Raw genomic sequence first — 24,708 nt, forward strand, 5'->3', positions numbered from 1 at the left:
CATGTTCTAAAAACACCCTTTCAAATTAACTGGGTTGGTTCTGGAAGTCAACTTTGTGGGCTTAAATGCTGAATGATGTTTTCCCCCTTACTTGGAGAATCCACGGTATCCTACTGGGACACAAGACCTGCCCCTACCTTTCTGTAGAACAGCACACTATCAGCAGGGATTTATAATTACATATTTAATGCAATTTCAAAATGAAATAGCTAGGCTACAGCAACTCCTCATTCAGGTTCACAGTGATGCTAATGAGGAGGATGAGATCTGAATTTTGCTTCATCTTCCATGTTGGGACTATGGGGAAAGGAAAACTAAAACTGATAGAAAGACAAGGTGCAAATTTTATATCTCTTCTCTTCTTTACTCCTAAATTCATGCTGCAAAGTGGGGTGATGAGTCTGCAGAGTGGAAGAGACCTACAGAAAAATCATACCACATCCAGGGTCTAAGCCAGATATTTGTCCTGTACTTGACCATTGTGGCTTCTTATTTTCCATGACTATCATGCATATTATGAGTTCTGATCACACATCTGTTCAGAATTTTGCCTTAAGTGCATACAGTGGTGTCCCCTGTTCCACACACATGGCTGGATAAGCAGAAGAAAATAGGATAGACAGATGTTGCTGGCTCCTGGCAACCTTGTCAATCAGAATTGTACACATTCAGCTTTAGTATGGGTTACCAACATAAACAAGCTTACTGCTTTGCTCTCCAGCATCATTATAAAATAGTTTTTTCTTTCCAGTTTTATCTCAATTTTTTAAACACTTGAATTCAATTCTTAGAAGCGGTGCTGGATGGACAGTCGTGAAAGGAGAAAGATTAATTTTCCAAACTAAACTAAATTTAAAAAATAATTTAAAAAAAAAGTAGAAAAAAAATGCCAAGCTTCTTCACTAGTGGAATGAACCGAGTCTTTCATTAACTCAAAAAGAACCCAAACCAAATTTACAATTTACTGTTTTTCAGTCACATGCACAATCATATTTTCTATTAATTGTTCCCACGGACATCAGTGACACTTCAATTAAATGTAGAACCTGTGTAGTGAGTGATCAGGTTTAAATCACTACAGAGTTAATCAGAAGTAAGCAACAAGAAACTGCAAAAAGGAGTAAATGTTGCAGAATTTTCAATATTTTGATGACAGACATTTATTTTTGCAGCTAAAAAACCAAGTTCAAGCTGGATGTTCTCCCTGGGTAAGAAGGCCAGTTTTCTGCTTTACAAGCTGGAGGGCACGGTTCTGGGACACAGGAACCCTACTGCTACTCGTGCTCAGTGCTGAGAACTTAGAGTTAGGCACAAATAGCAAGTGGCTTAGGATTCGTGAATAAATTTGTATTATTTAAGTGGTGTCTTTTCTTTGTGTACATCTCATCTTTGCAAGCTCTTCTCAAAACACAGAAACTTTCAGGTGAGAAATTTGAGATCTTAAGGAAACCTCAGAATATAACTCCCAAACAAAACAAGGGGTGACACCAGTGGCAACCAACATTGACAGTTCTTATGGGTGTTACTAATGTTAAGGATAATAAAACATTAGACTAGATTGCACAAGAAGTTTTAAAATCTCTATCATGGGAGAAGCTCTTTAGCTAGCCCTGTCATTTGTCCTTCTGGATTTAAGACCTGTAGATTTTCCACCTCTGAGCTCTTCTTTCTAGCAACTAGGGCCAGAAAGGTCTTGGGGGTTTTTTCCAGGGAAAGCTGATCATCTTTTCTGAGCCACCTAACACCAAGAACTCAAGATTCCAGTGAAGTAGCCCCTGTTATAGCGAGCAACACAGAGCTATCTATTTTCTTTTTCACCAGTGGCAGCTACTGTTGTATTCATAAGTCTGTAAAAGGCAGACGGATGGAAGGAAGGCTGGCAGCTAAAGGAGAGGACAGCATGTTGCCTTTGAATGTTGGGAGGCACAGTGGAATGTTCTTCCTTCTCAAAAACTCCTGGTGCTCCTGCTGGGATGGAGTCTCAACCAAAGCTTTATTTATTCCAAATTCTTCCTAATGATAAAATAATGCCACAAATTAACATGCTTTATATGACAGTAAAGAAAGAAGCTATGCTGCAAACATGATCAATTAAAATAAACCAGGAGACCACAAGAAGTTGTCCTTGATAGTTCAGCACTTCTGTAGTCCTGGTTTCAGAAATGCATGGAAACATGAAGGAAATGGAAAAGAGAGGAAGAGTTTTTACAAACTAATATCTTAAATCTATCTTAAATGTATTTTGCACTTTGGCTGAAAAAAATGTCAGTAGGATTTAAGATATGGCAAGGTACATCAGAAATTAATTTTATTAGATGACATCTTTTACCACACAGAGTTCAAAGCAGGATCTGTAGGTCCACTGAACATCATCTAGAAGGGCATTTTCACTCTACCACAACATTTATGTCATTTTCTATACAGTGGAAATATCAAAAAATCCAGACAATAACAATCTAAATTTAATGATAATCTAAATTCCAGATAATAATAATCTAAATTTAATGACCATGTGTTAAAAATGTCAACTCTTTAAACACTCTTCATATTTTGCAGTTTAAATAACATTTACCTTTTTTCCCCTTTTTATTACTTAAGATCTGAAGAATGAACCTGATGTGTTTACTCCCTCTGACATCAAGATCCACTTTTTCAAGACAAAGAATGACAATTATTTGCACAAATCAGGCAATTGACTATATAAATAAGGACAATTAACAGATCTGAGGCCAAAAATTACCATACTGCTGCTCTGTAGAACTCATGCTTAGCAAAATTAATTTTTTAAAAATCACAATTGTTCTGAAAAAGGACTGCTCTTATTATATTGGTGAAAATGGGCATAAATAGAAGCCATAAAAAATTTTGGTGGTTTAAGGAAAGTGGGGTTACTCCAATGAAAATAAGTAAGAGCAGATTATGGATCAATACACTATAACATTAGTCCAGCTATTTAAATACAGCAACAAGTACAATGAGCTAATAATTGTAATTTATTTGGTTTCAAGCCATTGTAATATGAAAGTGTTCTGAAACTAGATTTTTGCCATTATTCAACTCAATTACATATGATATTATGTTGTTCCCGCCTGCATCCAAATAGCAGGTCATGTGCAATTTGCAATTGCATCTCATTCCAACATCAATGTTGGCAGCAAAGACTGAATATCTGGAGTTGAATATTTGAGGCTCACTCACATGCTTGACTTTCACATCATTTCAGCCACTCAGCGCTGGATTCAAGAGACAGAAAAGCTGAAAGGAAAAATACTGTGTGTAGATGGAGTTGGGAGCCCTGCTCAAGGCAGCAGCAGTAGTGAGCTAGCAGTGAATCCACGTTTGTTATTTCCCAGAAGGCCCTGGGAAAATATTCAGTGGAAACTTTCATCACCAAATTGTAAAATAAATAAGTGATGTCTCCTGATATGTTAAAAAAAGGTACTGGGACACTTTCTTCTCCCAGTTATACCACCTTAAAATTAAACATATTCCCCTGTCCCAAATCCAGTTCCTACACACTTCCTTCCCAAACTCTCTAGGCCAAGAATGGTTTCAATTGCAGGTCCCCATTGCACCACCAAACACCCAGAAGTAGGGCTGATCATAGCTCTTCTTTTCAACTTTCTCCTTATTTTGAATTGGAAAGCAACACCTGGGAGTGTAAATTGGATGTTTAGCATGATCCTGCATCCCAGCTTTGTAGAGCAGTGCTGCACCTCTGCTGCTGAGCGCTTTTCACTGGTACTGCGTCAACAGGCACCCACAAGTGCCTCTGCTCTGCTCCAGGGATGGTTGAGGATATAGTCTCAGATCCAGCACAGCTTGTGGAAGCCAGAAGGACCTGGAAAGAACAGGAGGTGAATGAGGCCACATCCTCCTCCAATTTATGCTCCTTCTGTGGCCTCATTCACCTCCTGTTCTCTTCCCATATGGGTTTCTCCACCAGCAAGATGGGAATGACAGCTGGCATCTGTTTCCAAGGCTCCACTGTGTTCCCTGCTCTCTGCAGTGGCCATCCACCACCCCTCGCTGCTGCCCATGGGTGCCCAATGTGTGTCTTCCTGCCCATCTCCACATCACGGATGGTTGTCCCCATTTTGCGTGGCTATGACGCAAAAAATGACAGCAGAGATGACAGCAGTGCTAACCATTGCCTTGCCTTTTCATTTATGCAGCCTTCAGGTGTTCTGGCTACCCCAGGCATTTTGGAAGTCCTATGGAAATGATGGAATTCATCAAAAATAAAGCAGAACAGGGAGCACCTGTGCTGAACCCCAAAGTCGAGACCTCCCCTGCCAAGTGCTCCTCATAAATACTATCACCATGTGCAAAGGCAGTTCCAAACATGTGCTGAGCTGCCTGTTCTGTAGCAACAGAAGGGGAGTTCCCTCATCATCTCCCTGTCATTTAATATTAAGTTAGTTTGCTAAGTTTGAGGACATCTTAAAGAATTGCTCAGCTTATCGTTACACCAGATCTTTAAGTTGGGAAGCGTCCTTAACCCTAAGGTCCTTAGCCTGCTGCTGCTGTTGGGGAAAAGATATTCTTTATATTCATGTTTGGAAGGAATTATTTAGAAGGACTGTTTCTAAACAGTCAGGTTAGATCTAACATCAGTATGAGAGTGCTGAATCGGGACCTAGGCATTTTTATTTTTCAGGCCTAGAGAGGCAAAGTAATCTATGATTTTTCCCCCCCAAAAAAGCCACAATAAGCCACAAGAAACTTGCATCTCTCCAATCAGAAACACCATGACTATCTAAACTACATCTGATTGGCCTCTTTAAAATCCTAGGACCCATATAATGCCCTCTTTCTTTATTATTCTTTAGTTTACAGAATAAACTGATAAGCTGAGAATATATGTGCAGTATACCATGTATTCTGAAAGTGTTCTAGTTGCTAGAGATATTAATAGACACAAGCATAGGCTAAGATAAAATATGAAATCCTTTTCTTTGTGCTAGTAAAAATAATTAAAAAGCATATCATTTTTGAAGTGATATAGAAACAAACTGCATAATCTACAGATAAAGAGAACAAAATGCTCATGGAAGCAAAGCTTATTCGTCACTTTATCTTGCAACCTGACACAGTGCATGCTCAATCTATTTAATTACAGGAACAGAAAAATAGCAGAGAAATATATACACAGAACAGCAATGTTTCCAGTCCTACCTTGGTCGTGACAATGCACAGACAATCCATTCTGTAAATCTCCACAGGAGTGTATGTAAATCATAGAAATAAATCAGCAAGGGTGAGGAAAGGCTTTTGAATAGCATGAACAGAACCGGAGGCTTGAATCTGCACAGCCGGCTTTTCCAAGTGGGCCCTCATAAGAAACTCGAGTCCTCCTCCACAATGCTAAAGGCAGGCATGATGCTCACAGGGATCAGTAAACCCACTAGAAATCGTCTCAAGCAAAACTTCCAGGTGGCTTATCAGGCTTGATTGCTGCATTGTTCAATCTGTGATCAAAATATGCTGTTGAATGGTATGCAGCCCTCTAAACAGGAAGATGAGAACCACAACAAGCACAAAAGAGCAAAAGCATCACATTTCAGCCCTAGCTCTGGTTTCACAATTCTGATCTGCTGTTTCAGTATACCCATAAGATTTCCCTTGCCAAGTCTCTCTCTCTCAGCCCCGCTCTCTCTCTCTCTCTCTCGCTCTCGCTCTCTCTCAATCTCTCTCCCTCTCGCTCTCTCCTTCCCTGTCTTTTTTTTCCTCCCCCCTTTCACTTGCTCTCTCCCTCCTCTTTTCCACTAACTCGGAGCAAGCACAAGACGCACAACTATTGGGCCCATCTATCACAGCGCTGTCCAAAACAGCCAAATATTCTCTGCCAGAACAACTGCTTTGGGTTGTAAGGGGTTTTATAAGAGCATGATTCCTACAAACACATACTGCTGAAAGTGCATGACTGAAACATTAAGGTGTGTGTGAGAACTCATGCATCACAGCTACAATCGCTCAGAATTACTGGGTCAGATTCAGATTCAGTAAGTGAATATAAATAACAGCTGGATAAAGAGAACTTTAAGTATAACAACAAATCAGGGGAAAGAAACAGGATTTGCATATTTACACATGCACGTCAAGAACAACAGTGACACAATTATAGTTTACCACCCATGACAAAAAACCCTACATTATACACATTGTTCAAAGTCATGGAGAGGAACCTTTTTTTTCGCCACCTTTGAAAAATACATCAACCTTTTAATTAAAAAAGAAAGCACCTTGAACAATAGAGCTTAAAAACTCTTAAAGTTTTCTCCCAAACTTTTCTTGCATCACTGACAGATCCAGAGACTTAATCGATTTATCTCTATGTTTTGCTCAGTTTTACAGACTGTTTAGCCCCCAAAGCCCTACCTTTCTTGCAGTGATGCTGGTGCAGAGCTTGCCTTTCAGGTGTCTTACATGAATCATTCTGAGTTAGAAAGCTTGCTGTTAGCTCTTACAGTCTTCCCTCTCTTCCAGATAGAGGAAGAGAGAGAGAGAAGAAACAGGGAAGGAAAGAGAAAGAGACAGAGAAGGAGAAAGATATGTAAAATGAAAGCTCTGGCCAAAGAGAGAGGAAAATCAATGCTCCTATTCACTGGAAAAAAAAATACAGCCAACTGGACTGTTGACAGCAACAAGAGGAAATGTCTAGACACCCATACATTACAATTCACCTTTTCAACACACTGGACAGCACAAACCCCCCTGGGTGCTTTGCTGAGGATCTCTCATTCTCACTCAGAGGTAAAATATGTTTTTAATAAAATAAGCCTTTCCAAGAAAATAAAAGACTTTTTAAGAGTCATCACTCTTTTATAAATTACTAAGGTTATAACCCTAATATTCCTGTGATTGCTGGAGCAGTTAGACACTCAGTAAATGACACATATTATTTTGCCAAAATGAGGTCACTGCTACCAAAGTTACAAAATCCATAGTGAATCAGATATGTGGTCAGAGAGCAATCAACCCTCCTCCAACTATTAAAGTCTTGGTGGATATAACATCTTAAAGAGAAAGTCTCCAGAGCGCTTACAACTCTGTCTAAGGCTTTAACTCACTCTGAGCAACCACATGTGCACAAAACAACGTAATTTGCATTTACAGGCTGTGCTAGAACCTGCAGGTTTTCTCCCTGCTGAGGTTTAATCCAGTAGCCAAACAGTCAGACAAGTTTATTAAGCTATAGATTATAAGAAATGGGGAATTTTCAAACATCCTTGAAGTAAGACACAATTAAGAAGAAATTAACCTAATAAGGTCTAACCTAAGCCACCCTTGTGCTCTAAGTATGGTAGGGTAAAAGGGAATTCAGTCAACTCTAAAATCAGGAGATATTTTAACACTTGCATTTAAAGCATTCAACAGTTTGTTCTTTTCTAATTGGTAGAGTCAAGCTGATCTAGTAAGGTGTGAAATATTTCATACATATAATTACCTAATGATTTGGCTGTAAAATTTCATCTCAGACTTGAAACTAGCATATGGAGATATATTTTGAAATTGGTCTCTAAGTGCATGATCTGTAAATGCTTCTATTTGCAAGTAACTCTACTCCTGTGAGATAGTCACAGTGCACTCATGATCCTACTTACAAGTTATATGAAAAACAGAGGGTTTTAACCCTTTGGGGATGTTTACATGAACGTGACTCATCCAGCTCCATCAGTGTACCAAAAAGCTTCCTCCTGGACTCCTCCAATTTTTGACTATCACCTCCTTCTATAAAACACAACAATGAACACTCAACAGGGCATGAGTTGCACATGTGCTACTCAAGCTTAACACATCATTGAGCAGCATGCTCCCTGAAACATCACCACCTACTTTTTACCCCCCAAATCTCCCATAGCCCCAGACAGAAGACAGCTATGCTTTTGGTGACACAGACCCCAGCTTCATCCTTCTACAGACTCATTTTGGTTGCCAGGGCTCCTGGTAATAGTCTCTAACACACATCTATCAGTGACTGGGAACAGATGACTGCTAATGGGTCTCTAGTGTTTCTCCAAAGGATACAGTCCCTCATTTCCATTAACTACCTATCCCAAACCCCAAAAAGAGGCTGAGCTTTTGAATTTTCTTTCTCCAACTCGATACTTTTTCCATTCATTTTTTGTCCCCAAGATTAAGATTTTCAAATCCTTGGCACTGCTTTACCCGTCATTAGCAACACCTCCTTCTCCTCTAATTTCTGGAGGTCATATTACTGCTTAGTTCTACTTTTTCCAGCCTTCTTGTTGTCTGTACATATGATCCTGACTGAAGTCTACTATAGAAAGATCTGACCCAAAAACTAAACAAATTGAGGAGCAGCCATCTGGGGTGAAAAGACATGGTTTATAGTTGCTTGCAGTCAATTTAGATGGTAAAAAGTAACCTCTGTGATGAGCTCTGACTCTTGGGAAACCTTAATATAGGAAGAATAACAGCTATTTCCCACTATGACACCAGTGGCTCTTGGACCACCATGTGAAAACCACCTACCCAGGTGACTGCTTCCTTCTCCTCTAATTTTACCAAGGTGTCTGTTTTTAAGTCACACAAAAACTAATAATATGATGTGAGTGGGTAAAATGTGATGGTCTTTATAATGCAGCAGGTTACACTGGACAATTTAATGCTCCTTTCTGGCATTAAAGTCTTCACTGTATCCAGGTACTTCCACTTGGATAACCAAAGCGTAGGGTTTAATTAGGCCACTATATTTAGAACCAGAGCCTGCAACATCCAGCTGAATTCAATATTTGTAAAAACAAGCTTCTGTAAAAGCTAAAACCACTAGGAAAGATTCTCTGATTATTTTTTTTAACTTTTCACAATGCACCTTTTTTTAATATTTCTTAAATTCTTTTGAAACCCAAATACTATAGAGCAAAATCTGTAAAGAAAAAATAGATTATTAAAAAAAGGAAAACTTGCTTATTTTCTTTTATTCAAACAGTAGAAATTAAGAAAAACAAGAGTACTAGGTCTCCAAGTTTTAGAGTAGACACTAAGAAAGAAGGCATCTAACCAGATTGCTAACACAGCATTAGTAATGTCAGCATCTTGCAAAATTTAGCCAGTGACTATTTAGAGCTCTGTGCACCTACACAGAGAACACATGAACACACACATGCTCTTACAAATACAGAGAAAGATTTATTTACTCCTAATGTATCTTAAATTTTGTACTACGAAGTTCTTGTTGATGGTATTACATTGCCAGTCATTCGCATGGGGTTATATTTTGTTTCTTGTTGTCAGGTTCCATATTGCACCCAAATAAGCTACAAAAAAATACTTCCCTGATTACGTCTTCCAAGAGGGCAATTCGTGCAGTTGGCAACTTATGTTCTTTACAGTCAGAGCTCATTTATACCGCTTGAACCCAGTTCCTGTGCACCACAACTGGTTAGTTAGTAGGCTAACCAGGATACAAGTTATCTGAGTAAGTATATGGTAGAAGGGAAAAAAAAAGAGAGAAATTACTAATCTTGCAGATCCTGGTTATATAGTAGGGAGCTGTATTACAGATGAAATGTCAAAATAATTTCCTTTTCATCCAGGAAGAGAAGTTAATACAAATTTCAGAAGGAACGAAGTTCTGTATACCTTAGTCACTAAGAATTTTAATGTAGTTCCCAGGCTGAACCAGAAGCTCAGGAGCGCTGGTGTTAATTTAAAGATCACCAGATTAGCATTTCTACCCCTCCTGACTGCAGCAGTCCTAACAGCAGCAGCTCTGCAACTGGCCTCAGGCCCAGGAGAGTCTCCAACACAAATCATTCCTTCACCCATGCATGGCAAATTTCATTGCTATTCAGCACAATTGATGTTGGAGTCCTGACCAGTTTCTCCAGATGGTACTTTTCCCAGTGAAAAGAAATAGACCATTTTCTTTTGTGTAGGGAAGCACAGACCTTGCCACTCAGAGTCATGCAGGTAGATGGTAAAATGGGTGAAGGGAGAAGCAAAGGGTGGACAGGCAACTCCACTCCTTCATCACAAGGTCTCTGCACCCAGGTGGCCACAGTGGCCTCAGGCTCAATAGACACAGAAAAAAGGGTTTTTTCTTCTTCACAGTTGTGGAGGGGATTCTATCTCTTCTTACCCCAAATACTTTCCCAGCCTACCACCCTTTTATGTAGTATATTGGACCTCGCCCCACTTTAGCCAAGCATGGCCCAGAAAAGCAGGAAAAAAAGCTGCTTCTGTTTTTCTAATAGACAATCCACTAGGCACTTCACTGGCCCACTTTGCTGAGGGCATTATTGTATGTAATACCTGGCCTCTGGTTGCTGTACCTGGTGGTGTGTAAAGGCATTTGCCTCCAAGGGTGCTTGGTCAGACAGCAATGCAGTGGCCTTTCTGCCCCTCCAGGCGTCAATGTAAACAGATGATCACAGGGTTAGTGACAATGTAAAGGACACGGGAAGGTATACATTCCAAACTCCCAATCAAAGTAGGTTCAGCAGTGAGATCTGACCAGGCTATCCAGGCTGTTATCCAGTCTAGTCTTAAAAATCTCAACAGATGGAAACAGTACAACCTCTCCAGTAGTCTCATTGTCACAAACTCACCCTTTTGGGGACCTATGAGAAAGAAGGTAGTGAGGCAAGCTGGGAACACAATATGATTCATAGAGTTATAGGAAATGCACATTCATCATCACAGGGTCTGGGGCAGAGGATGGGGACAGGTCCCTAGAGCCATCCTAAAGCTCTAAAGGGCCTTGGATAAGCTAGTCTTTTGAAAGCTCTGCAACCCTCATTAGTTTAAAACTTATGCCTAATGATTTTTGTATCTATTATTTCCCACATAAAGCCATAACTGTTTTCTCATTTTCCACAAATCCCTTATTCAGAATGAAATAGAAATGCTTCAGTTACAAATGCTCTGCTTGCTCTATGTGGGCTGGGATACTCTGAAACAGAATCACAGAGTACTCAAGGATAGTATGTCCTGAAGTTGTTCTCAACTCTCAAGATCAATGGCGAATGAAGAGTTCATTCTAATTCTTGAGCATTCTGCCTGGGGAAGTAAATCTAACAACCACCTGATCATCAGCAACTGAAAAGCTCTGGTGCATATGTTTAAACATGTAGCCACTCCTAAATAGCTATGTGTCACTGTCAAAGGAGCATGACACTAACACTCAAGCACACTCACTTGAAAAAAAATATCAGACAAAATGACTCTTTCAAGTGAACTGACACACTAAACCACAAGTTCCTGGAAATGATAACAGAACATCTGCTATCTGCTATCCCATGGTACTGGGAACTGAAGAAAATACCACTCACAGCTCTGAATGTTTCAGAGTTTGGCAATAGAACTGCTTTACTCTCAGGTACACTTTGTACTGGAGAGTACAAACAGCATGAAAATTTAGTTCATAGAATTGTTGATGGAGAAACGTTCTGTCCAGTAGTTTGCAGTAACTCTAAGTAGGGAAGATAGTGCATTGTTCAGCTGAGCATTCATAACATAAATTTTGTTGTGAAATTGGGATGAGATTCACTACATCCCATGATTTCTACAATATCTTCATGGACACAATGTATTTAGGATATATATCAAGCTTTTGATGATTCCTTGCTTTGGAGAAATAATATCTTTCATAAATATAAAGACAAATTTCAATGAGTATACACGTTCTTGTATTTCAACTTCTAAGTACCACCATGGTCCCATATGGTACCAAAGTTTTTCTGAAAAACTTGGGAACACAACAACACAAGAAATTCAGAAAATCATGCTAGACAATTAGATCTTTAGATTTTGAAAATATAATGGACAGAGAAATCAATCTAGATCTGGAAACAAATCTCATGGAAAAGCCTTAGACAAGAGGAATAATCTGCAAGTTTCCACTATTAGAAACATTTGCTGAAGTCTACAAGGTATCACACAAGCACGCCAACTCAGTTAATATCTGGGTCTTTTTCATCATGTTTCCAGCTTGCTTACTTTCAAAGAAAACTTAAGTTTCTTTCACTTCAAAAAGAAAAAATACACAATGACTCCAAGGCTGAAAGTCTACACAGTAATATTTTAGCCCAAGTTAATTGTTCCAGCCAAGTTGTGAACCTATGACAATAATAGAGATATTATAAAGAAACACTTATACCTTCACTGTTGCAAGTAGCAAGACAGAGAAATGTAACATACCCCCTTACCATAGCCATGAAGTTACCTTGCTCAACATAGTTTTATGATAGGAATCATTAGACTGCCCATACAAAAACCATCAGTTTGCTGACATTTATATTCCGCCATACTGACTCCAAACCTAAAAGAAACTACATCACACGAGAGACTGAAAACACCTTGAAAAAAATTTACTAACTGTGCAACAACATGGCCTTCAAAAATAGATTGAAACGAAACCATTTTCAGATCAGCAAATCTGTAGAACCATCACCAATATTAACAATATTTGTACATAAAAATAAAAATTATAATCTGCCTAAGTCAGCACAAAATGAACAGGGCTAGCAACAAACAGCAATAAATTGCAGCTATAAGCCTCATTAGGATGTGGTAATGTACATGCAGCCAATAAGCAGCAAAAAATAAATCCAGGAGCTCAAATTCAGTATGTTCTACACACTTCACCTCCAGCAAAACTTCACTAAATAAGGATTTCATTCTCCATCACAAAAAAGAGTGGACAATACCTTTGTCTTTATGTCTATCACATAATTTTCAAAAATTGGGTTCTCCTTGTTGTGTTCACCACATTGTCCAGATCCTTCTGATCCATTGGAAGCTGCAGGCTAGAGAGCAGGGGGGAAGAAAAATCAAATAAAGGAGCTGAGATGTGCACTATAATTCTATTACATTTAAATATAAAGATTAGCATGTACATACAAAAGGGTAGCCTGAATTCAGATAAACATCAGGTGGCTTATACATAAGATTTTCACTTCAATGTTTTGTCATGCAAAACTTTCTGGGTTTAATCTTACAGGCACTCTCATGGAAGTCTGTGAAAGTCTTAATAGGCTAAATCTGCAAGATGATGCTTATCGTAATCTTTGGGTGACTTCAGAAGGCGTTCAAGGTGCTGTGCAGCTCTCAGCATCAGAATGTAAAGATAAGGAAGTAAATCAGTGCCTTGACCAAAAGACCCGCTGACGGTGATGGGGTTCTCATCTGGAGTAGCTGCAGGAACATATAATAGATCTCCTCACGACAACAATTCAATTATTTGATTTGTTTTTTTATTTCTAATTCATTACATTCCCGTAGGTGACACTTTTTTAAAGAGTTTCATGCTGGTCTAGAAGCCATATTTGTAAATCTCTTAAATTCAAATGCCTTTTTTTGTTATTTTTCCTTCATTTATACAGATTTCAATCTTACATTGCTTACACAATGCCCTCATAAAACACATAGTATTTCTTCAAATAACATCTTTGGCAGAAGATATAGTAAAAGGCTGTATTTGTTTTTTCAATTTTCCTCCTGGAAATCTAATACATTACTGTAGATTTTACATTAAGACAGTAAATATTACAAATGACATCTCTGTTTACAATGCTCTGCCCTGTAAAAACGTGCTTGAAGAGTTAGCTTTTGAATGAAACATGATGATTGCCTCTCACTTGGATCTCAGAATATTTCTGGGCACTGCAAGAGCACAAACAGGAAATTGGGGCAGAGTCAAATAGAGTAGAGTGTCTTGTATCTGTCAGTGCTGAGCATCACACGCAGTCAGAGTGATTTAGACCCATCCTGTTTTAGCCTGTGTAACAGGAGTGCAGTCAATTTTAACACAACAGGCAAGAAATTGTTAGCATTTTAAGTAGACCAACCATTGCCAGTACAACTTAGAAAACAACAAGCCACTGCCACAGAAACAGCCAAATCACATCCACATGTGCAAATGTTTTCTCCTCTGATCCTAGATTGTTTATTTAGGGCTCTGTCCAGCAAAGACTGAATGCTGGCCCTAATCCAGGCAACTACTTAGACACGTGCTTTTAGCTTCACTGGAACCAATGGCACAAGCCTTGTGCTCCAGTAAAGACTGTGCTTAAAGGTTGGATCCGGCCCAGCAGTTCAGCAGTACATGAGGCTGAGTACACAGGACTCCATGCACGTCCTCTCTAAGGTTATAGCTTCTCTCACATGGAGAACCATGCATTCCTTTGTCTGGTTTCTAGTCACCGAAAGGTGTTGAATTATTTCCCATTTGTAATCTGGAAGGGAGGAAGGGATAGCAAGGAAACCAGGCCAAAATTTTGCAGGACAGAAGGGAACTGACCCCAGGTTTTGCCTCTGAACCTACAGAAAATCCAAGCAACTCCCTAAGTATTTCTTTCAGGAATGGAAAATTGGTTTTGCAAGGAGCTAAAAAGAACGCATAAAAAATTTAATTTCATCTTTTCTTTCCTTGAATACCTGACATAAGTGGTTTCCATTGTTATTATTTACATGCAACAATATAAATTCTGGAAATCAATACTTTATTATTTTCTCTAATCATCAAGACCTAAAGGATCCTGATCCTAAAGGAGCTCAGCTTCTGCAACTTCTCAAAAGGGGTCTGACAAGCTTCAGCAAATACTACATACTCTATGGGAGCATTTATCAAATGAGTGCAGTTGCAAAATTGGATAAGGAACTTGCTTTGTTTACATTTTACATATTTTTCCTCAATTTTTTCACTATTAGCTGACTCTAATATTTGGAAAGAACATAAAACAATGTCATAAGATGCTATGAAATGTTTCCATTGTTTTCCTTAGGGAAATGGGTCACAGATTCATTGCAAAGAGCAGCAAAACAAGGACATTAGGCAGGTTCAAACAGCTCAAGTAAGAGTAATTGTAATAACTCAGGAACATCTCTCTGTTCCAGTGTATTAAGGTTCAATAAACCTTAGCAAAATAATAGATGGTTTCCAAACTGAAACAAAGTATATGTTAAAAATCCCTCTGAATGTGAAGAGATATTTAATTTTGTGTTATGAAATAAATGGGACTGTATAATCCAAGAGGCAAAAAGGATACTTGCTGTGTGTTGTGATAGATTTATTAAAAACTAACAATCTTTGATCTGAGTCTTTTCTTATTCTTGATTACATACAATCCTCCCTTTAGAGGCCAAGTAAAAGCCTACACTGTCTAAAATTATCTGTACACTTTATAGCCAAAAGCTGCCTTCTCATGCAAAGGAAGTGTTCAACAACACCTTATTATTCCTGAACCATGACCTGAGATGTAGAATGGGTAGCCCCAGCATGACACAGTACAAATGCAGTGGACAACATGCATCACGCTTGTGCATCCTTGTAGGAGGTTCTGGAAGTAATGACTTCAAGCTTGAAGTAAAACTGCTGCCAAAGACTTTTTATCAGACCCTTGTATCTAGAGGGCTGGGAGTTAGAACAACTCTATCTTCCTCTTCACAGAAGAAAACATGGTCTTATTCTCTTCAAGTTGGTCAGAGAAACAGAAGAGATTTTACAAGCAAATGTTGCATAAGCAGGTTGAAACTTCATTTGGTAACTTTGCTCACATGGGCAGTAACCATGAGCATTGTAGATCACACTAAAAGCAACCTTGTAATTCTGTGTATAATCAACACTAATCTATGTAGTTTATAATTAACAGGTACTATTTAGACTGTAATCTCTTCAGGGCAATGTCTCTTTTATTGTGCAAACTTACAGCATTATTTAAATGTTTATTAATAAAATAGTAAGCACATTATCTACCTTGATAATTTTATCTAATTTTAACAGTGCTCAGCAAAGTTTTTTCTATGCATATAACACATCTTTCCGATAGCTTATTAGGACATGTACAATTGACACAATCAACCAACAACAGAATTCTTGCTGATTATTTTTTGCCAAAGTACATAGCTCGGAGTTATTAAAGACTTGTCACTGATACCACTTTCAGTAGGCAGCATATTTCAGTTTATGTCTGAGTCAGCATCCAGACAGAAGGAGCATCTGCCCTCACAGGCATTTATGGTATGGGGTTTCCAAGAGTTTCTATGGAAAGTCTTCCTATAGCAGCTGAGCTATAGGAATGGCAGATGAATTCTCCAGTCTATTGTAAGGCTGCAGACTTAATACCTGATTTAGATATAAATATATATATACATCAATAGGAGGTGCTTGTAGCTATCCGCAATAGTTATCGCGTTTACTTCCCGGGGTGAGGCTTAACATGGAGAATATAAGAAATATATAAAAAAACCCACCAAGAAATATATAGGCAAACATTATTCTGCTCTTCCACTCTCTAGGATATTGCTTCCAGATCTTTGAATATACTTACACACACACACACACTTGAATGGGATATTTTCTAGAAACCTGCACTACTTTGTGGCCAGAAAACGCTGATCAGCTTTACAAAGGGACTGGGAGGGTGGGTGGGAGTGTGAGGAGCTACAGCCCAGAAGCCAAATAAGTGTGCAACTGCCTCAGGGTTCAGAGAGTTAATGCGCCTTCTTCTGCAGCTTAGGGAACACTCTCCTGTATGCTTTTAGCAAGAGAAATTCAAAACACAACCTAATCAGTCTTTTGCCATTTTGTATCACCAATTGGTAGCTCTGCTCCTGTCCCATGAGAGCCTGTTAATAAATACCTGTTTGCCCCAAGTGCTTTACATAAGGAGAGGAAAGGTATAAAAAAACCTCAGCGATCTGCTAACTTTTGGATGCCAATATCTGTCAAGAAATCTATCATCTTGGTAACCAAATGCTTCAAGGAACATAGAGTGCTGAGAGATGCTGCTTTTATTTAATTAACTTTTTCTAGAGTAAGCATTTTTGAAAATCATTAGAACATTTAAAAAGCTACATTTCAAAATAATATATGCTGGAATTATCTATTTTACAGGACACTGATGTAAATTAATTCATTCCGCAGCTATGCTGGACTCTGAAGCAACCCGAGCTGAACTGAGATGCTCAGCAGGATGCTGTTACTAGTATAGAACAGAGCACACCTCTACACCAGGTACAGCCAACCTGCTCACACTCTGTTCAAGCTGTGTGTGAACTAGAACTGGAATCAAGTCAAGTTCATCTGTTACAACATGCCAGCAACAGCAAGAATGCCTTCTGTGCCTCTAATCTGTCCTCCACAGCCTGCACCTTTCTGCCAGATCTAGACAGAGTTGACAGCTCTCCTAAATGTGCTGTGAGCATCACTGGACCACAAAAACAAAAAGTTGTACATCTTGGACAGATTGTGGGAGACAAAGCATCACTGACAGTTTGAAGAGTTTTTCCTGCAATGCCATGCACAGACTCTAAGATGTGCTTTGCTCTTTCTGTACCCTGCTAGCCCTATTTATAGCCCTCTTATAGTCCTTATCACAGGAAGAAATGTCATTCAGCAAATTTTTTGACAGGGTATCTGTTTCATCGATATCACAGATGACTGAAAACCTGGACAATCCCAGAGCAGGCCATGCAAGAAACTAAAATCAGAAATATAATCCCACAGAAGTCAGGTAGTTTAATTTGCCTCAGCTGGGCCTAAATTTCAGTCCAGAATTAATATAACAGAGCTCGCTTTTTGTCCACAAAATCCTGTAAAAAAGAAGATGCCTAATTCAGTGTTTCTAAAGTCCTGTAGAAAGGCATGATTCCAGGCCAAAAGACAGACATCAGAAAGGATTTTATTTCCATTTCCATGTTAGGGTTTCTGGTTCATTGATGACATCAAGGTTTGCTGCACATCACATCACATTAGCTCAGACTTTGCAGCTGTCTTAAGTCAGGGTGATGTTGCAGATCACTACGAGGTTTCATGGCTAAGCTCTGTAAGAATGTCATCACACTTTCTTCTGCACCAGTCTTCCCAATATGACCGGTAAATGTGAACGGAGAAAACAAAAATACAAATTTGGGCATGGAATCTACTGTATAAATCACATCACAAGGTTTTAATTTTTAAGTTATTGTATTTGGAAGTGAGCATAAATATCACAATAATATTTATTTTGCCCTGGGATTTTTATGATTCCACTTTAGACAATATGGATTCAACATCTCAGAAAATTTTATGACAGACTTAAAGACTGTTACAGCTCAGGAACAATTATCTGTCTGTGGGCTTGTGTCTTGGAAAGGTCAGAATCTGGTTTAATGTTGCTCCACCCTCCCGAGAGCAAGTCTTGCTCTCAGTATGTTTCTGGATGTCAGAATGTCACTAGTGAACTTTGTGTTTGCTCCTTCCTGATACAGATTTGACCATCCAACTAAAAGCTGTCATCCAGGCTATCACTTACTGAGTAGTTGCTTTGGCTGAACACAAAACCTATACTCAAACCCCATCTCTCTGACTATCCATTTCACACAATTGTCCAGTTGCACTGTGACTCTGGTCTGGGGCAAGACGACTCACTTTCCAGGCAGGAAATTCAGGCAGGGAGGAGACACTAGCTCGTGCTTCAGCTTTTGTCCTCCCAGATAGAGAGTTCAGATGAAGCTGGCAGGAGTCAGCTGGCTCCACAAACTCAAGCCTTGTGACTGACCTGAAGACATACACAGGATTCATCTTGATGATCCAGGCTCCATCTCCAGTGTCGCTCATCATTGAAAAAGAGAATCATAGAATGGTTTGGTTTGGAAGGGACCTTTAAGAGTCATCTGTTTCAATGCCCCTGCCATGGGCAGAGACACATTCCACTAGATCAGGTTGCTCAGAGTCCCATTCAACTTGATCTTGAATGTTTCCAGGGATGGGGCATCCATCACCTCTCTGAGCAACCTGTTCCAGCATTTCACCACCCTCATTTTAAAAAAAAAATATTTCTTACATATAGATATAATTCTACCCTCTTTTAGTTTAAAACCATTATCCCTTGCCCTGTCACAATAGGCCCTGCTAAACAGTTTGTGCCTATCTTTCTTAAAAGCTCCTTTTAGATACTGGAAGGTGCTCTAAGGTCTCACAGGAGCCTTCTCTTCTCCAGGCTGAACAATCCCAGCTCTCTCATGCTGTCTTCATAAAAGAGATGCTCCAGCCCTCTGATCATCTTTGTGTCCCTCCTCTGGACTCACTCCAGTTGGTCCAGATCCTTCCTGTGTTGGGAGATGGTTGTAGTACTCCAAGTGGGATCTCTGGAGAGGGGATTAAAGGGGCAGAAAAGAGGACAGCTCATGCAGAGCTTTATTTTTGAGCTGGGGTACAAACCAAGGCACTGGTGTGTCTCCTTTCCCAGGCAGCAGAGAGTCACTAAGGTCATGCAGTGCTGGACTGTGCCACACGTAATGGTTCATGCAGCAGAGAGGCACCAGGGTACTGTGCAGCTACCAGAGTCCTTGCAAACACAAGCCTTGAAAGGGCTGTTGCTTGGGTACAGTCTCCCCTGCTGAGAACTAGCACACCAAATACTTGTGGGCGGCACGACCTGCTGTGGCAAAGAGGAAAAATGAGCAAAAAAACCACTGCAAAGATGAACTGTGCTGCAAGGATGAAGGGGTAAATAATTCACTGTTCAGATGCATGAGAATGACACTCAAAGCATGAGACTGGACAGACTGGTTGCAGTTTTCAGGCAAAGACGCACCCCAGCTGTAGCTGCATACCAGGCAACTACCCACATAAGAAATGGAGACAACTAACTTATGTATGGCTGAGTTCTTACTCTGATAGAGTATTTTCCAAAACCTTCTTGGTAGCAATGTTTTTAAACTCCATAAGGCAAATTTAGATGCCTTTAAACATAAGAATTAATAAGATTAAAATGTTAAACAAATAACTCACAGCTCACTGGGATCAGAGTCAGATCATTCTCCCCATTCCTTTACCTTTCAGACACCAGCCTGCACTTTGCTGAGCATAAAGAAGATGAAACATAAAGAGTAATTGGGGATATTAAAGTTCTATTTCTTTCAAATAAAGCAGAAGCTACTACCGAATTCTTCTGAAGGAGGAAAAGGACTAGAAAAATTAAAAGGCTGAACATAATTAATGAATGCCCATTTAGAATTGGCTATCATAAAACATCTTGGAGGCTAAATCTAGAGCTGAAGAGAGCAGGCTGTATGCAGAAACAGACTCTGAAAGGAGCTCCATATGCACTGTATCAAGCTGGGGGGAAACATAGGGAGACGTGGTTGCACAGGGAGGTCCCTTCAAGCATGGAGTAATGACACCTGCCAAAAGCCCTGCAAGCAGAAAGGTCAGTTGCAGTAAGAATAACATGTTAAAGCACATGGTTTGATTCCAGTTGTGCCCACCTGCACATATATTATTTATTAGCTTCAGTGGAGTCCCTCCACATTTAAGCCCACATTAGTGAAATCACATTCTTGCCCTGAAAATACAAGCAGACCACAGCTGGAAGCAAATGCAAATGCTTGGAAACAGAAAACAGAAAATAAGTCATTAATTGTAAAGGAAAATATGACTAATGATTTTAAATTAAATAATATTTGCATGCTATTTTAATTAGCAAGGATAATGTTTATTTTACTTACATAGAAGTTCTGGATACATAAATTCCAACCTACATATTTTAGTTGCCATAACAACTCAATACATTTATTCTCTTGTGTCATTTTTTATTGCATCAGTGTGGATTTATTTTTTTTAACAACTAAAAAAAACTCCAACTGCTTTGGTTGCTACAATAACACAGTATTTTTTATTTGTTCTTTTCACATTTAGTTTTTCTTAAAACCAATATAATTTTCCTCCAAAGATGTTCCTAGCACAGTGTGGGAATTTTACTACCAATTTCAGGGCTCAGTGCTGGGTTTGCCAGAAATCCCAAGGATATGTACAGCCCTTTACCTCAAACTGCTACTCCAGTAGTCCTCTTTAGGATATACAGCTTGAGGTCAAGATCATAACAGAAGGCCCACACAGTAACAGCCCCTACTTGGTGCATTTTCCCCTGAAAACCAGAAGTAAATTAAATGAGCACTAGACTCTTCAGAAAGGTGCATAGCTGTAACAGATTTGAGGCAGCAAACATAGCTGCGGAGATGTAAAACATTAAAGTAAATCACTGCAGTGCTCTCAAGTCAGGAGGATCTTACAGAGTGGTTTCCACTTTCCATACACAATGGTGTAGCACATGATGAGCTCAACTTCGCTTTTATCCAGGAAGAGAACTGATTCCTAAACTCTTGGGGCCTCCATTTTTTTACAGATACAATCAAATGGAGGGAAGAGGGAGGAGGAAGATAGCCTTTGCCCTTCCCTCTTTCCAGGCTGCTGTTGGCTGTTGACCTTTCCCAGCTCTGCACCCCTTCAAAAGGGTCCATTAAATTGTAATTACTTAACTGCTGATGTTGTGTTTTTATCTGGTCCCCTGTAACAACCATAATGAGAGAGACTGTATTAATTAATAACAATTATAGTAAGGTGCAAGATGAGGAACTGCTTGGTAACCATTGTTCCACAGAGCTGTCATGGAGTGACCTCAGATTAGAGATAATAGGGCATTTCTGAATGTAAGGTTAGAGTTTTTGATGGAAAAGGACTAGTGCAATGGCTCCTATGGGCTGCCTTGGCTTCTGGAGGCAGTTCTTCATTTACTGCTAAGTATAATAGTATCTATTTCAGTCAGGACAATTATGATCATTGCTTTCAAAGGACTGTATTCCTCTTAGTTCCCAGGAGAAAAAGAGTGACTGTGTGTTACCACACACAGTTTATGACAGGATCTACCCCTCATAGCATCTTTCTCTACCTAAAAAGGCTACAAGAGAGCTGGAGAAGGACTTTTGACACAGGCATGTAGTGACAGGACAAGGGGAAATGTCTTTAAAGAGGACAGGTTCAGATTGGTTATCAGGAAAAAATTCTTTACTGTCAGAGTGGTGAGGCAATGGAACAGGTTGCCCAGAGAAGTTGCAGATGCCTCATACCTGTAAGTATTCAAGGCCAGGTTGGATGGGAGTTCAGGCAACCTGGTCTAGTGGAAGATGTCCCTGCCCATTAGGAAAATTAGGAAAATTAGAACTAGATGATCATTAAGGTCCCATTCAACCCAAACCATTTCATGATTCTAACAACTCAAAATAGAAGTAACATCCAAGAGTGCTATATACTGCATGATAACCTTGTATAAAATATATTTTAATAAGAAGTCACTCAGATAATGTGATTGAATTCTAATTTATCTCATGATGTGCTGCAGGTCCATAGCAAATCCAAGAACAGAAACACTCTCCTGTCTCCACTACCGGCCCACACAGTCTCTTCCTATTTATGCACACCTCCAGAGAAATACAGAAGAGGAAACTATGTATGTTTCACTTGAGATTAAATTTTGTGCATGTTCTTGCCAGAAATGGTGCAATTAAGTCAGTCTACTCCATAGCAGTAATAAAACTAGTCCTATTTTGAGAACAGAACTGATATATCATAAAGTGACACAAAGACCAAAGGTGTTTTACACCAATACAAGAACATAAAGCCTGTATTAAAGACAAGAAAAGAAGAAAAGAAAAAAAAAAACAAACAAACACAAACCACCAACAAAACCATAAAATCAAAGCCTTGAAGGATATTTTAATGATTTTCACTTCTCAAGATGGTTTTACTTGAAGCATCCTAAACCTTAGTATAGAAGAATATTTGTTTCAGCCAGAGTCATAGGGAGGAGCAGTAAGCAGTGACTGTCATTACAGTGGCAAGATGCCTTGCTAAGTCATGGCTGCTGAGCTAGACAATTGGATATACTCATGCTGACACGCAAAAAGTACTGCAACTAAACAAACCTTTGGCAAAACATAGTGCCATATCTCTTAATCCAGCTTCACTCCTACAAAGCATCACAAAATATCAAAGGAAGAGGACTCAAAAGGTAAGTAGAATGAATCAGGTCATTAAACTGCAGAATACATCATCACGCTCCCTAACTGTTGATAAACAGACAACAAAGTATTTAGTGAAAGGGATAACAAATACTTCACTAAATACTTTGCAGAAAGTTAGGGCTCCGTGGATCTGCCAATGCTCGACAATTTCCTTTGTGACAACCGTCCTGACCTCCACACTGGATAAGAATCTGCCACTGCCTAATGGAGACATAGCAGAAATATGTGGCTTTGTATGAGGACTCCAAGAACTATTAGCACTAGCCACTGACCAAGGTTATTAAAATATTATGGACCATACAGGGATTTCAGCTTCTGTGAGCTTGTGGTTGTAGAAGCACAGAAGTGTAAGGGCTGCTGTAAGCCCATTAAATAAATATCACTGTCAACTGTAGTTGACACCGAGAGAAGGAGAAAATTTTTCATGTACCAGGCAGTGCCAAGGGTGGTAGGGAGGAAGTCTCCCAGTCTATATAATGCCTATTCCATGCATACTACCTTATGCAGGCCATATGGTTCCTACATGGACCAGGAATTCTTCACAGGTACCAGCTGAAGCTGATAGTTCTTTACTTGAGAAACAGAGCCCTTGTCACAGCTCACTGACATCGAGGGGAGCCTGGATAAGGCAATAAATCCAGTCTTATAAAAACTGTCAACTCTGCAACACCTCACGCTAAAGCTGTCTGCAACTTTATGCATTTGCATGTGTCTACACATCTTAGGTAAGTCTTTCTCCCTTTGTTGGAATGTATCTCTCATCAAAGAGGCTGGATTGAGTATCAATGTATGTATAGGCTAGGAAAATATTTGCTGGAAACATCCCAAATCACCTTTATGTCCTAGTTACTCTAATCTACTGTATGTCCTACTCTACTCACCTCTCATTAGCAGGGGCTCAAATTCCAATTCTGGTTGTATTCAGAAGCCTCAGAAAAACATTGATGTTTGTCAATGCCAACAGAACACAGCTCTATGTGCTATTCTGTATATGTAGCTGTCCTGGTTGCAGCTGGGATAGAGTTCATTTTCTTCCTAGTACCTGGTACAGTGCTGTGTTTTGGATTTAGGATGAGAATAATGTTGATAAGACACTGATGTTTTAGTTGTTGCTAAGTGGTGTTTACACTAAGCCGAGGACTTTTCTGTTTCTCACACCAGCCCACCAGGGAGAAGGCTGGAGCGGCGCAAGAACCTAGGAGGAGACACAGCTGGGACAGCTGAGGCCAAATGATCCAAAGGACATTCCATACCATGTGGTGTCATGCTCAGTATGTGAAATGGGAGGAAAGCTGGCCAGGGATTGCTGCTCAGGAACAGGCTGGGCATTGGTCAGTGGCTGGTAGGCATAACTTGCTTTGTATATCCAAATTCTTTTTTGCTATTATTTTCCTTCCCATTCCTGTTCTGTCAAACAGTCTTATCTCAACCTAAAAATTTTACTTTTTTTTTCTCAATTCTTTCCCCCATCCCACGGGGAAGCAGGGGAGTGAGCAAGTGGCTGTGTGGTGTTTAGCTACCTGACAGGTTAAACCACAACAGCAGCCCCATTCTTGACAACCTATTGCATTATTGCTATCACAAGGTCAAGTTCACATTTCACTAGCTTATAAACAAAGATGAAGCTAGGCAAGATCATCCTCTTGACACATTTTTGTGCAGTACATAGTAAAACAGGGCTCACAAGAGATGCCCCTAAAAGAGATGGTAAATTATAATATTGCACTTTTAAAATCTACTAGCAAAAATGCAGTTTTACTATTAAGACAAATACCTGTAATCAGTGATGTAATTTCACAGTTTGGAAACATCACAATGTCTATTTTCTTAGCTACAGTTAACAAGGAATCTTCTTTTGAATATCTGTGACCAACGTCCTGATCACCCTTCACGAAG

The 24,708-nt window shown here is 39.5% G+C and overlaps 1 protein-coding gene across 10 annotated transcripts in view; it reads right to left on the minus strand.

Moving 5' to 3' along the window:
- Positions 1 to 24,708, minus strand: part of DLG2 (discs large MAGUK scaffold protein 2) — a 995,087-nt gene that overhangs the window by 834,824 nt on the left and 135,555 nt on the right. For 7 of the 10 annotated variants that reach the window (XM_039378618.1, XM_039378625.1, XM_039378621.1 and 4 more), the window contains exon 5: positions 12,678 to 12,776. In XM_039378618.1, coding sequence (XP_039234552.1) covers positions 12,678 to 12,776 — 99 coding nt within the window. Of the gene's footprint in view, positions 1 to 5,178; positions 5,660 to 12,677; positions 12,777 to 24,708 lie in introns of those variants that run through there. The other 3 variants (XM_039378623.1, XM_039378627.1, XM_039378629.1) reach the window with 3 other exon arrangements.

The sequence above is a fragment of the Pipra filicauda genome, unplaced genomic scaffold (assembly GCF_003945595.2).
Source record: "Pipra filicauda isolate LSUMZ 115617 unplaced genomic scaffold, ASM394559v2 scaffold141_size4267151_pilon, whole genome shotgun sequence".
NCBI classification, from domain to species: Eukaryota; Metazoa; Chordata; class Aves; order Passeriformes; family Pipridae; genus Pipra; species Pipra filicauda.